Source organism: Rhinolophus ferrumequinum, chromosome 11 (genome assembly GCF_004115265.2).
Source record: "Rhinolophus ferrumequinum isolate MPI-CBG mRhiFer1 chromosome 11, mRhiFer1_v1.p, whole genome shotgun sequence".
NCBI classification, from domain to species: Eukaryota; Metazoa; Chordata; class Mammalia; order Chiroptera; family Rhinolophidae; genus Rhinolophus; species Rhinolophus ferrumequinum.
In genome coordinates this window covers 35,846,066-35,860,845 of record NC_046294.1, presented here as the reverse complement: position 1 = coordinate 35,860,845, position 14,780 = coordinate 35,846,066, and the positions used below count along the sequence as shown (strand labels likewise).

The 14,780-nt window shown below is 46.1% G+C and overlaps 1 protein-coding gene across 10 annotated transcripts in view; it reads right to left on the bottom strand.

Moving 5' to 3' along the window:
• The window catches only part of SERGEF (secretion regulating guanine nucleotide exchange factor), a 195,864-nt gene that overhangs the window by 144,003 nt on the left and 37,081 nt on the right, over positions 1 to 14,780 (bottom strand). For all 10 annotated transcript variants that reach the window (XM_033120001.1, XM_033120003.1, XM_033120002.1 and 7 more), the window contains one exon: positions 4,364 to 4,530. In XM_033120001.1, coding sequence (XP_032975892.1) covers positions 4,364 to 4,530 — 167 coding nt within the window. The remainder of the gene's footprint in view (positions 1 to 4,363; positions 4,531 to 14,780) is intronic.

The window sequence follows — 14,780 nt, the reverse complement described above, 5'->3', positions numbered from 1 at the left end:
TGTATTCTTTATCTTTGCATCCACCTCCACACCCACCACCACTGCGTGGCCAATGCAGGAGGACAGGAAAGGTGGGACAGCACACACAGAGCCTGGAGCATGCGGCAGGCAGGGAGTCAGGAAGGTAGTGTCACCAAGGCCTGCCTGCCCCCCCGCAGTAAGAGCACAGCCGCAGGGACGGGAGTCACAGCCAAACTGCAAGTCCTAGGAGGACCAGGCAGGAGCATCATACAAAGTCCCAATGACCTAAACTGGAACAGGAGGCCCTGGGGACAAGGAATAAGGGCAGAGAACAGAGCCACGGCGGAGAGGCACAGCAAAGCTCAAACGGTCCTGGAGCCTGGAACTTCCGTATTAGTTAACACGCCCGGGTCCGCCCAAGTTGAGCCACAGCTAGGGGTTAAGTGATCTGGGCTATGACACTGAGGGACTCCAGGGCAGGAGTCATTCCAGATTTAAGGAGGAATTGTTTATCTGAAATAAGAATCACAGATGGAAGGGACTCTGAGACCTGTAAGAAACATTAGGCATCACATGGCCTAACATCCCAGCCTCACATGGGGGCACAAAGGCTGCAGGAGGGAAGGGGGCTTGCCCAAACTCACTAAGTCAGGGCAGATCGAGACCTGGACTCTCAGAGGCTGTTCATCTTCAGTCAAGCAGGTCTCCTGATGGGGCCACTAACACACCAGGTATCCAGCTCCACGTGCTTCAGAATCTTGTGGGGAGCCCCAACGCACCCACGAAGTAAGCACAAGCTCCTCTGCCCAGCCGTGAAATGCAGGCTTCCACCTTTGGGTGGAGTTTAGAGCCAGTGTTCCACAGGAAATGTGCAGGGAGCAGCCCCACCTGGGGATGGGAAAGCAAAAGGCTGCTGTAGTGCATGTTTGCTGTCAAGGAGCAAACAAACCTGTAGACACACACCCTGCGCTGACATGTGCGTGGGGGTGCAATCCCAATCACTATGCTGCCCTGGAATTTTCTAAGAGTGGCTGGAGAGGCCCAGTAGCTAAGGCAAATCTGATCGTGCACGAAACACATAGTCTTCACCACTGCAAGAACATTAAAGGAAGGCTCACCAGGTCTAAAATCTCAGTCAGTCTTTCTCAGACCAGAGATGACACACAGCTCAGAAGGAAAGCATTGAGACTCTCAGGGAATCAGCCGTCCTGACTGCCAGACTTCCAGAACTTTCATCTAGGTAAGGGTACACATGTAAAAGGACATACGCAACTTTCCTTCATCTATACACAAAGTATGTGAGCTTCAAATACTTCAAATCCAAGTCCAAGCCCCACTGTTTCCCTACTGTGTGATCCTGAGCCTTAGTCTCCTTATTCGTAAAGCACTGATTACAATCTGTGCCCAGGTTTCTTGTGAAGATGAAATAATATATGTACAGCATTTAGCACACTCCCTGGCCCATAACCACCACCAAGTAACACTGAGTTTATTCGCTTTCTTTTGCTCACAGGCAGGGGTGGTAGGTTATACAGTCCAGCTCTATTTACCGTGTCTCCTCGAAAATAAGACCTAGCCGGACCATCGGCTCTGAAGCGTCTTTTGGAGCAAAATTAACTTAAGACTCAGTCTTATATTATGACCGGGTCTTATATTAAAATAAGACCAGGTCTTACATTACATTACATTACATTATATTATACCCAGTATTATGTTATATTATATTATATTATACCCGGTCTTATATTAAAATAAGACCTGGTATTATATATTACATTACATGACCCAGTCTTATATAAGACCTGGTCTTATAGTAAAATAAGGCCGGGTCTTATATTAATGTTTGCTCCCAAAGACACATTAGAGCTGATGGTCCAGCTAGGTCTTATTTTCGGGGAAACACAGTACCTATGCTTTCCCCTCCTCCCTAGCTGTCCTCCAGACCCTTTTGGACAGACATCCTACCTGAGGCCCCAGTCCAGACAGCTTGCTCGTCCCTCTGCTTATCCCTTGGACATAAAAGAGGGTGACTGGTCAGCTATGGGCCACACTCAGGTCCTTGAAGGTCAGGAATAAACAGCTTATCCAAGGCTGATCCTGTGTCCACAGGTGTCCCTGCATCTCCCTGGACAAGTCCCTCGCAGGGTATCACCTAGTTTAGTATGGCTCTTGTCTTACCCAAGGTAAATGGGGCTTGGAAGGGCATTTGGGCTTGACAATCACTCCCAGCAGTTTAGAACCGCTCACTGGCTTGGCTCTGCGCCTCAGGCAGGTATCTAGATGCCTGACAGTCCAGGCCAGGCCATCAACAGTGGAGATCATTCACAGCCGCAACTGACAAACAGAAAACAGCCTGAAGTCTGAACCTGCAGTGAAACCAGCGAGTGTACACACCAGCACCCCAGATACTAGTGCAGAGATGGAGGGGAGCATGGGGCTCGAGCCGACTCCTCAGGGTGCTCTGCTAGGACGCTAAATAAAAGTCACACCAACATCTGGCTCCTAGGTTATATGTTCACACGGGCCATGTCTGTCACAGTGCTATACACCGTAGCCACCCCAGGGTGTTAAAAGGCTTTAAAGAAGCAGAAGAGAAAGGACCCAACAGTTACTGAGTACCTGCCACAAGCCAAGAATTTTTCGTGTAATTCTCATCAACCACCCTCTGTGGTCGGTATTATAATCCGCATCTTACCGATAAAACCAGAGACTCAGAAAAATCCATGAAGCCTCTGTGCTTCTGCTGTGCTACTACCTGACCACAAAGTCTGAAATGTGCTGGGAAAGACGAAGAAAAGCGAAAGAGTCTAAAGCACTATGTACCAAGTTCTCAGCACCTGAACGCACTAAGCAAACAAAACCCACTTAAATGCTGCATTCCCTCATTCACTGCTGCTAGAGGCAACTTCTTTCAAACAGAACCCAGAGAAATATAGCACAAGTCATAAAGATGTTCATGGCCTTTTCCCCTGCAGTTTCATCCCCAAGATTTTATCTTCAGGAAACAGTTCAACAGAGTATTCACTGCAGAGTCCACCAGAGTGCCAAAGAAAGGGAAATGATCTAAATGTCCAACATTCAAAGGGTGGTTTGGAAAATCCCAGAACCTTCCAATCATATAATGTTACACAGCCATTTTAAATGATCTTAAAGACCAAGAAAAACAGAGCAAAACACTGGTGACACAACAAATGAAGACAGGATACAAATCAGTATAACTAGTATCATCATAACTTTGTAAAGTATGGACATGTATATATGCAAAAAGGAATAGAGTTGTGTTAGGGTGGTAAGGTCATGGATGTTTTTTATTATTATTATGACCATATCCAAATGGTCTTTGCAGTGTTGTTTAGTGCCTTTTCAATTAAAGAGACAGACAGACAGACTCAACACAGCACTAAGGAAGGCCCAGGAGGACCAGGGCTAGGATGTGAAGCAGAAAGGGAGAACCGTCCTACATACCCGGAAGGAGGCGGCCAGGCAGGCCCCGGGGGGCAGGGAAGCCCTCTAGGTATGGAGAGGGTTGTAATTAGTCTGATGCTAATTACAGAAGTCTCACTAGCTTATTAATTTTTTTGACAGACTGAATGAAGACTGAATTCCTTTATTAAGCCAACGTGGGTTCAGAGGCACATTTCCTGTGTGGCCTTCCTCATTCTTCTCCAAAACCAAGCCTTTTCTTTTGTTTTATTAAGGACAGCAGGAAAGTAAAATTTAGTAATAGAAACACACACCCTGGAGAAATTAAGACTCCTGGTTTAAATGCAGAAATTCAAGACATTTCGGGGAACTAGAGGGGCTTGAAGAAGCAGCTGAGCAACAATGTTTTCTACACTGGGAAATATAAACAGAAGAGCAAAATACTTAGCTCAGTATTAAGGGCCTCCCTGCTCAGGTTCCAACCCATCTTTGTGATATTACCTCATATTCTCCCCCCCAGACACCCCATGCTCCAGCCAAACTTAACTATCACTGCTCCCCCAAACACTTTCTTCACTTCCCAACCTCCATAACTCTGTTCCAGCTGTGGTGACCACCTGAGTATTCTCTTCTCTCTTAGAGCTGCTTGTTCACATTGGACCCACCCTCCAAGACACAGCTCCGAGCCACGTTCTCCTTGAAGCCTAACGCAATCCCTGTACCCTGATTCATTTCTCACTCCTCAAGTAGACCCAGAGAACCTGGAACCTTCCTAAAGGAGTTACACACAGTCTGCCTGGCAGTCGTTATCTAAATAACTGCCTTTTCTACCAATAGTAAACCATGAGTAACTTGAGGCAAGGACCTTTTCAGATTCTGGCATGAAACCTACCATAATGCCTAGACTGTAAGCACACAGTAGGCCCTCAATAAACACTTCACCTAAAGACAAAGACAGCTACGGAAAGTCACTTCCTACCTCAGTTGCTCCCGTTAAGCAGTGCAGAGACGGAGGTGTGCTCTTCTGTGGTCCTGAGCAGGGGAGCGACGAATCCTGCTGTCCCAGCGTCCAGCCTTCATGACACTCCAGCCTCCTCCCTAGTTGACCATAGTCTGCTCGGCCCCAGGTAAACACCTTGCCAGTTTCTAAAAACAAACATTACTTGAGTTAAAGGCTACTTTCCACAGCTGTGCTCTCACGGGTAGGCACTGAATTATAAGAGCAAGTGTGAACATTTAGTTTAGAGCCAACTACTACTATGTGTTCCAGGAGCCTTCCTATCTTCCTGTAAAGACAGCACAAGTAGTCACATTTTACAGATATGGGAAACTGAGGTTCAGAAAGGTGAAATGACTTGGTCAAGATCAAGTAAGTGGTAAGTACCAGAGCTGGATTCCAGCAGAGGCTGATTCTAAAGCCCACGCTCCCGCATTTTAACCGACATGAACATGACACCAGAGAACACTTCGACCACGCTAGATGCTCTCCCCCCTCCCCTTCTCCACGGCTTCCTTGAGATTTGCCCCAATGTTTGTTCTCAGGCTCTCCCCTCTCCCAAACCAGGGCCCCCATCAGCCAGCTTGAAGTCCCCGAGGCTTCTGATTGGCCCATGTCACAATCTCTTAGGGCCTTACTCTGAGCTCAATTAATGGCCAGTTTCATGTGTTTTCCCCTCCGTGCAACACAAGAGGACTTTTCAGAGTAGAGTCTACAGTCTTACTCAAAGAAGCAGTTCTAACAGTCCCAAGGCAAGTGTCTGTGTGCTGGAGGGAAGGGGGCGAGACAAGGAAAAAAAGTCAAAATCATTTCGAACCAGAAGAGCATTCAGTTCCCCAGGTTCACCACTGGGGAAGTGGCCAGTGCTAAAGATGACTGAGGAAAATCAAGTTTGGAGAAAGAGAAATGGCCTTTCTTCTCCCAGATAGGAGAAAATTCACCAAATTCATTCAGTTGTACCAAGTGCCACATTTGTTATTTCAACAGAAATGCAAAATCCGATGAGGCATAGATTATTAACAGATTCTCTGCGATAAATATGCATAACCATGTGCGCTGTATAAATTCTTTATACATGTTTATTTTAACAAAGAAAAACTCTGCTTAAGAGACAAAACACCAAGTAATGCATATTAAATTCTAGACAAATCTACTATATACTCTGTGTTTAGTATCAAAGCTTCATCTGGCCCCACATTCAACATATGGCTTATAGTGTCAGCTCAAAAACAACCAGACTCACGGAGGAAATGTCAGAATATTACAGGGATACAGTTCTCAGGATCAGTCGGCTCACGGACACTAACGTAGTCGATACCAAGTTCACAGGAATCTGACTTCCGGGCTTCCTCAAAGAGGGAGCAAGGATATTATGGGGTAGCAGGAATATTACAAGAACTGGGAGTGGGTCCCTTCAGATGTACCACCCCATGCCCTCACATGTGCTGTTCCTTTGGCCATGGATGACCTTTCCTTACGTCATTCATCTGGTAAACTATGGCTCAACCTTTACCGTCCAGCTCGTGTACCGCTAGTTGTGTGAAACATTTCTTGACTCCTCAGTTCTCCACAGAAAGGGTAAAACTCACCCTCCCGTGGGCCATCTTTATTATTGTACTCATCTCATCCACTACTATGTGTCCATTGAACAGGTAAGAAAATTAAGGTTCAGAGAAGTGACCAGTCCAGAGTTACACTGCTAAGCCACCTCTCCTTCTATAAGCCCATGGTACCTCATTGCATTGGTTATTCACACTGGTCCACATCACTGGGTAACCACTCAACACTCTTCCTTTGCTTCTGTAGGATTAGACCCAAAAACACTTGTGTGCCCAGGACCCACGGAGCATCCCAGATTGTCCAACTGTCCCACTACCTGAGCTGGCTGATGTCTACAGGCAGACTGCCTTAGCAGGGAGAGTTCCAAACCCGAAGAAGAGACTGTGACGTAAGTGACCCTAGCCTCGGGTCTGCTAGAAATAACTGGCAAGTTGTGATCTGCAGTTCTACAGAAGAACTGTGTTATCAGAAACCCCACAATGAAGCCTCTCTTATCAAGCAAAACATCTTAGAACCTTCTCTGCTATTGATTACTGACGTCCGAGACAGGCAAGACTGCCAGCGTATAGTGCCGCCATTATTACATCTCCAATAACAATTCAACCATTCCACTTACATAGCACTTTTCACCTTCAAAGCACTTCACAAAGATTAACTAATTAATCCTCATGGTCCCTGGGGAGGCCACTGACGTTCTATTAGAGACAAGCCCGGAAACCAGGCTGACTTGGTGTCCAGCCTTTAGGCCCAGCCTGTTTGCTCAGTCCAGCAGGTGCACCCTTTGAAGCTGTTTCTCTCCAAAATATACTCTGCACCAGAAAGCTCACAGGAGACGCTTCTATTTTTCCTTTTCTTTTAAACAGACACTTATTGACCATCTCCTAGGTGCCCTGCACATTCACAGACACGTTCTCATTTAATCCTCATAATAATTTCATAATACACAGATTATTAAACTCACTTCACAGATGACATTAGATGACTTGAGAGGTTGAGTGACTTGGTCAAGTCCAAACAACCAGCAAGTGGTGGAATCAAGAGTTAAAGCTGTGTCTTCTGACTCCAGGACCAATGGTATCTCCAGTGATTGCACAGCTGCTGTCACAAACTGACAAAACCTGGCTGATGTAACAGCTGTTCTTAAGAGTATTTGAGGGGGGGAAAAGCCAGATTAAATGGCTGTGTTCTGTGTACCATCAGCTTTCCTCACATCCCAGGAGGACATTCAGAACTCAGGGCTATAAGTACTGCAATGCAGGCATTACACACAAGGATGATGATTTTCAGGTCACCTGGAGTAAAAGAAAATAATGAATCCACACACAAAAGACGTTCACACTGCACCGTGGATAAATGTCTGCCTCAGGCTAAAGCACGCCATCAAATCCAAGGAGATCCAGATCACAAATGTAACAAATGAATCTTTTCCTTCGAGCAGAGAATTATATATTACCACAATGAAATAGAGATACATTAATGTCATTCAAAAAGTGTAGGTATGTGTCTCGAGATAAATGATAATTTTATAAAAATAAACTCAGCAAGCAAAACATAATTTAAAGGCATGTCTACATGAGAATTAACAGAATCACTATGGAGCCAAGAAATATACATGGCAAAAGATCCCGACCCAAAGTAGAAAACAGCAGGGGCCAAATGAGTAGTAATGACAAAGCTTGCCCGGGGAGCTTGGAGGAAGCATTTCAAGCTAGAATTGTCCTGGCAGGCTTGATGGAACAAGTGGCATTTAAGGTGAACTTCTGGATAGGAAAAGAAAATGAGAAAGAATATCTAGGAATGGGAAGAGGGGATGAGCAAGGATGGAAATCGAAAGGTACAAGGTGGGGCAGGTGGAAAGCGACGGTCATGACGAAGGGGGACTGGGAGGAGAGCCAGGAGCCAGCCTGGGGCCAGCCACGGAGAAATGCCAGGCTTGGGGTCTAAATCTCACCTTCCAGACCAGGGATCCCCAAACTCGTTTGCTTGTACTCCTCTGTCAGTAAATTTTTTTTAACATACCACCAATATGTGTGTATTCATTTCTTTACTAAAGTATATACTTGTATTGCATACATTTATAAATTATAAATGTACCCTTACTCAAAAATATACAGTGTAAAGCATACTTAGAAAGTACGAAATTTAAAAGAATGAGATAAAAACATATAAAAGAAGTCAATTTCCTCTTCCTGCATCCTGGCAATTTGTCTGGCACACTTACTTTAGGAACTACAAAGACATACCATAGGGAGACTTCAGATTTTTGAGCAGGGGTGGGGCCTGATGAAAGGAATGCTTGGGGGTGGTACATCTTGCAAAGGATTGGAGGAGGCCAATAATAGTGATATGCATAGCTAACACTTCCACAGCACCTACTATGTGCCAGGCACTGTTCCAAGCATTCTCTATATAGCATCCTGTTTATCCCCCCCAACAACCCAATGACACAGGCACTCTTACCTGCCCCATTTCACTGGCATGGAACGAGGTACTTACTCAAAGTCACAGAGGTAGTAAGTGAAAAGGGAAGGAAGGAAGGAAACCCCTACAATAACACAGCCTAGGAGGCATCAGGGTTGAAATGACGGGTGAAGTTATGGGGTGCAGGTGGAGATGGGGGTGGGGGTGGGGGTGGGGGGTAAAAATTTGCAAGGCTTGGCACCCAATTAGATGTGAGAGAAAGTGAACAGAAGATAAACACCAGTCTGAGATTTCAGGATTTCAAGGTTAGTGGGAAGGTGGAGGTGTCATTAAAAGAAACAGACAGAGAGGAAGAGATGCTAGATCAGGGGGTCCCAACAATGGGAATCATGAAATGATACTTCATTATCAAATGACTGAACTCTTCTGGGGCCTTTTGCAAACATCTTCTCAAACAGTCAAACATAAATAAAGAGGAAGTAAATGAGGAGAAAGACTATTAGTTTCAAAGCCCTGGGGGAGCCTCAGGACAGTGAGTGGATGGTGAATATTCAAGGCGGCAGCTTCCTTTACGTCCATCAAAGGACTGCCCGGGATGGTGGTAAAGGTAGGTAAAAAGCCACAGCTAGAGGCACAGTGAGAAGCTGAGCTCTTCAGGGAAGAGGAATTTCTACCCTGGTCCAGGGAAAGGCATCCTGAAGGTGACAAGAAGATAGATTACAGTGTAATATAAGGAACACACACATTTTCTTAACAGAATTTGACCCAAAAGGGAACAGAATGTCATTGAAGCTATCAAAATGGAGTTAGCAAACAGAGGTGAATGTTATAAAAAGAAACCCATGGGTCAGGAAGAGAAAGGGCCATAATCTTTAATCCCTCCCAGCTCTAATATTCCAGGGTGCTACAAAGCCTTCTGAAGTACACACACACACACACACACACACACACACACACACACACACACACGGAGGAGGCTGCCCTCTACCTATGAGTTTGTTATAATTCCTCTGTTTATAAACACCAGTTACTCTCACGGTTATTAATTCTAGGTCCTTAGAGTGTAAGAACCTTATTTCTGTAACTCATCCTTTGTTCTGCCACATGCACAGAGATTTTATAAAAAGGCACTTGGTGATAATAACCAAGGACTGGTCAAACACAGAACTCACTTCCTGGTCATCCACCTAATCTTCCCATGTAAGGAGCAGGAGAGAGGGAAGGGGGAGAGCTCAGAGCACCGGCACTGGGGCAGTCTCACCAACAAGCTCTTCTACAAGGGCCTCTTTACTGCCTCCCTCTGTCCCGGGCCGTTTCTACGACCCCGATCGCACGTACCTTGTCCAGTGTCACTCACTCTCCAACTCTGCTGAGCCCTCAACCAGATCAGATTGTTCTGTGCAACAATCTCAGAGAGCCATGTTCCTCATCTTGGAAGCACTGATGTCAGCTTAGAAACGTACACTCATCTGATTGACGTCAGTCTCCCCCTCCAGAGAGTCAGCTCTATGACAGCAGGGGCTGTTTTTGCTCATTGTCTGCGTCCTAGAATAATGCCCAGCACAAAGTAGGTGCTCACAAATACTTGATGCCTGAATGAACAAATGAACAAGTGAACCTCCCTGCTTCTTGTTCACCACGACTGAACTGTATCGTCCACTGCAAAGGATTGCAAAGGATTGGAGGAGGCCAATAATAGTGATATGCATAGCTATCCCTCTTGGGCACATTCCTCCACATCTGTAAAATGGGAATAATAACATCGACCTTGTAGGGCTGTTGCAAGGACATTTTTGCATAAAGTGCGCGACACGCAATAGTAACTGTTAGCCACTATTACTGTGATTCCCTTGAACTGAATGCAGCCTCATCAAGGATGTCCATAGTTCCAGCCACCGTTTCCACCAATTTGTCAAATCTTCTCAGCCAACTCCTGTCTACCAATGTCTTAGGGTCAAAGCCTCTACTGATAATGCAGGAAAGGGAAAAGCACTTAAGTCTCTGTCATGGAATTCTGGATTTTTGTAAGATTCAAGAGAGGCTTCTGAAGTACTGCACAATACAAATCAATTAAAGCTAAGAAAAAAGAAGAAAGCAGAAGAGGGGAGCAGTGGAGAGAGATGAAGCAGATGAGCTGGAGAAGGGAGGAAGCTTTAACCTAAGACTCAGAAGACCTGGATCCTAAGCCTGGTTTCTCTTCTAGGTCACACGGCCTTGAACAGGTAGGGGCCTCGTGTTCCCCTCCATAAAATAAGAGGGCTGGAACAGATGACCTCTGACACACCTTCCTGATCTAAACATTAACAAATGATGTCTAAAAACCTTCAGTGTCAAAATGAGTGGTGTACAATCTAATGTTATTGATGCTTTTGGAATATTTAGTCTGACTAGTGTCCTAAAATGAAACATGCACTTTAACAACAAACGCCACCCACAGAGCTCACAATTTAAATAAAAATTGGGACTTGACTGCATATCCTATTATTTTTTAGTGAAATTTCCCTTGTCTCTAAAGTATCACATAATAAAAAGTTTGGGATTTTTAAAAATTTAATGCAGGAATGAAATTCCCAAACACGGACTGCCCAACTGAAAAGGGCAGAAGCAGCAGCCTGCAAAGAGAGTGAACAAAAGGTACGGGACTGGGGAGAATTCATTTATTGAGAACTGACTCTGTGTAAAACTCTACTTCAGGCACTGACATTAAGTTATATCATTTAATCAACCCTTACTGATCGGTGTGCACCCCATTTTACAGAAAAAGAAACAGATCGCAGAGGTTAAACAACTTGCTCAAGATCATATACCCTGTTCCCCCGAAAATAAGACCTAGCCGGATAATCAGCTCTAATGCATCTTTTGGAGCAAAAATTAATATAAGACCCAGTCTTAGATTGCATTACATTATATTATATTATATTTATATTATATTATAAGATCCGGTCTTGTATTATAGTAAAATAAGACCGGGTCTTAGATTAATTTTTGCTCCAAAAGACACATTGGAGCTGATTGTCCGGCTAGATCCCATTTTTGGGGAGACATGGCAGCTAGTAAGTGGCAAAGCTGCAATAACGATGATGATCACACTAACAGCTGACATCTTGAGAGCATTTATTTCACGCTAAACTCCTTCCATGGATTAGTTCACAAAAACACCCCCTGAGTACGGATTATTATAACCCTCAAATTATAGGTGAGGGAATTTAAAGCACAGAGAGAGGTTCAATCCGTGGCTCAGAGTCCACAGCTGTCAGTGGCAGAGCTCAGGTGGCACCCAGCAGCCTGGCACCAGAGTCAGGGCCCCCAGTGACCGCCCTGCCGAGGACGTACCACTTTCACTGGGTCACACTGCCTGTTCAAAAGTGAACAGCCCAAGGACTTCTGGAGGTTGTTCAGGGTCACGGGGATGCACACACGGGCTATGGGGGCACAAAGAGAGCCCAGTGGTGAGTGGCTGAGGGAGCTTCATCCCTGGCCTACATGGCAAAGAGCAGAGTCCCGAAATATACCGGGCACACAGCTGCTCCATTTTCACCACTGACTTTATTAGCTGTCAAATTGGGGGCACTGGTGATAGAAGTCAAGATAGACTGCACCCGAAGGAGCCTCCAGATGGACCGGCTGCAGGACCATCTGCATCACACGGGGTTGGGACCTCCCAGAAAAAGATGCGTGCTTGCTTCTCCCAAACCCAGTGAGGACATCTCAGGAAGCCCCGGTCCTAGGCTGTCCAGAGCTCCCTTCCTTCCACATAGTCCCTCATCCCCAAATACCTATGCTCTTCAATGCCAGACGGCTGCCCCTTTGTCAAGGGCATACCCCACTCCCTCCCAGGCCTCAGGGTCCGGCTGTGCCCTGGCCCACAATGCTGGTCAGCCTGTAATGCCAGTGCGCCTGCTTGTTCCACCTACAGAACTCCTTCTCACCCTTCAGGGCCTGGCTCCAATGCCGTTGCCTCCGTAAAGCATGCCATCATCCCCCGGTCAGAATGAACCATCCCTTCCTTTCGGAGCCATTGGCATGGTGCTTGAATCTCTGTCCCAACAATGATTCTATGCTGCCAAATATAAGATTATGTGACAACATGTCTTATATTGCCCTCTTTATTAGTCAAGGTTCGCCAGAGAAACAGAACAAACAGGGTACAGAGAGAGATTTACAAGGAGCTGGCTCACATGATCACGGAGGCTGACAAGTCCAAAATCTGCAGAGCGAATGTCTCCGTTCCAAGGCTCTCGAGCAAGAAGAGCTGATGATGCCACTTGGAAAGCAGAATAATTCTCTTATCCGAGGAAGGGTCAGCCTTTCGTTCTATTCAGGACTTCAACTGATTGGATGAGGCCCACCCACATGAGGGAGGGCGATGTGCTTTACTCAGTCTGCCATGTAAATGGTAACCTCATCCAAAAACACCGTCACAGAAACACTCAGAATACTCTGGGCAGCCTGTGGCCCGGTCAAGGTGACACATAAAATTAACCATCACACCCAATGAAAGGGTGACGAACAGTGGTCCTTTCTCTCAGTATTCCTCACAGCACCTAGTACAGGGCCTGACCTAGAACAAGTGCTCAGTATTTGCTGAAAGAAAAAGGAGTTATCAGCATTGCTCTTACCATGGACTTTTACATGCCACCAAGGACATCAGAGACCATCCCATCCAACTCCCCAAAGAGAAAACGAAACTGAGGAAAATAAACAACGTTTCCCAAGTCACACAGACCACTTTAGAAGCAAAGCCAGGCGTTCACAACATTCAATAAGTCGTGACTGAGCACTTTTCGCTATGCCAGGTGCTGTCCCGGGCGCTGGGGGCCACAGCGGTGAACAAAACAGACAAAACTCCCTTCCTTCATTGAGCTTACATTGTAGTGTGGGGAAGACAGACAGCAGACAAAACACATGCAGAATTACCCCTGGCAAACGACTTCAAGTGCTACAGAGAAATACAAAATAGGGAAAGGGAACAGACAGAGCTGGGGAGGGGCGGGGAGGCCTAGGACGGGTGCCATCTCCTGACTGTCTGTCTGGGGCTTTTCCTCTATAGCATGCCATCTTTCTGAAAGGAAGAATCTTACATTGAAGAGACCTCAGCCAACTCATGAAGAGGCAATGAAACTTGGTCTAACTACCTCTCAGCACTATGATGAAAAGGGAGACAATAAACATGAAAGCACTTTGTAAACTCTAAATAGGGGTATGAGTAATATATTACGACTATCACTCTTTCTCTAACGCCAGTTTGCAAAGGTCCATCAGGAGAGGCTGGACCTTGCGCGCCTGCTCTGAGGGAGCTGCTCTGGCAGAGTGCTCGGGCTTCCCGCTCCTCCAGGGGCCCAGCCAGGGGCACGTCAGGCTGCCACTCACACCCAGCAGCCACTTGGCACCCGAAGAAAAGTCCCTGATTGAGGCCGGTGCCTCTGCAGATGTTTCCCAACTCATTTCACATTCAAACTCCAAAGCTTCTTCGTACACTTTTAGACTCTTATTAATAACATTTTAAAATGTAGATTGCTGCCTAATCTTAGCTGCGTAATTAAAAAAATAATCTTGCTTCTCTCCCTCCCAGCAAGAAAGAAAACTATACCCCAGGGCTTCTGCAGTGAAGAATCACACCCTGCAGAAAAGCTAGTAGGAGGCGCAAGGGGCAAGGCAGAGTGGGGGGAGTTGGCGCCAAGAAGCCAGTCTAATCCCTTGATTTTAGAGAAAATGAAAATGAGGCTGAAGGAGGGGAAGGATTTGCCGAAGGACACACAATGTATTTTGGCAGAGCCGGAATCAGAATCCCAGTTTCCTGCTTCCCAGGAGACTCTGTCTACTGCCTCGTGGGAAGAGAAAAGGAGGAAGACAGACTAAGTTCTTGTAGGGTAGGAATCTTACCTATGTGACTCTCGTCACTCGGTGAGCACTGTTCACCCGGAGAAATAGCCATAGGTTTCAAATGTTCAAGAGGATCATGGGAACAAGTTTCAAAATCCTTTATATTCAGTTTAGACTCTCAGACTGTCACAGCAAGACAGGACCGCAGGGCACTCTAATCCAACTGTCTGCTTCCAACTGGGAAAAGGGAGGCCCAGGAAGGAAAGTGACTTAACTGCCTGTGGTCAAATCGTGAGTTAGAAGCAAAGCAAGACTAGATTCCATGCTGCCCTGACTTCTAGCACATCCTGTCCACAAAAATACCAGTCAATCTCTCAAAATTTCCATTGCTACCTGCAATTACCAAAGTCTTCCTGGGCTCCTTGGAGAACAGGAAAGAACAGAGACAGGTGAGGTCCACAAAGTCCCTCACTGCCTACCTCCCTGAGATGGCTTCTTGGAAGACCCAATGGCTGGGTGATGGAAAGTCACACATCCCTACCCCCTTCTCCTCGGGATTCTCCTCTGCCTACCTAGAACTGCTGCTCCTAGCCCG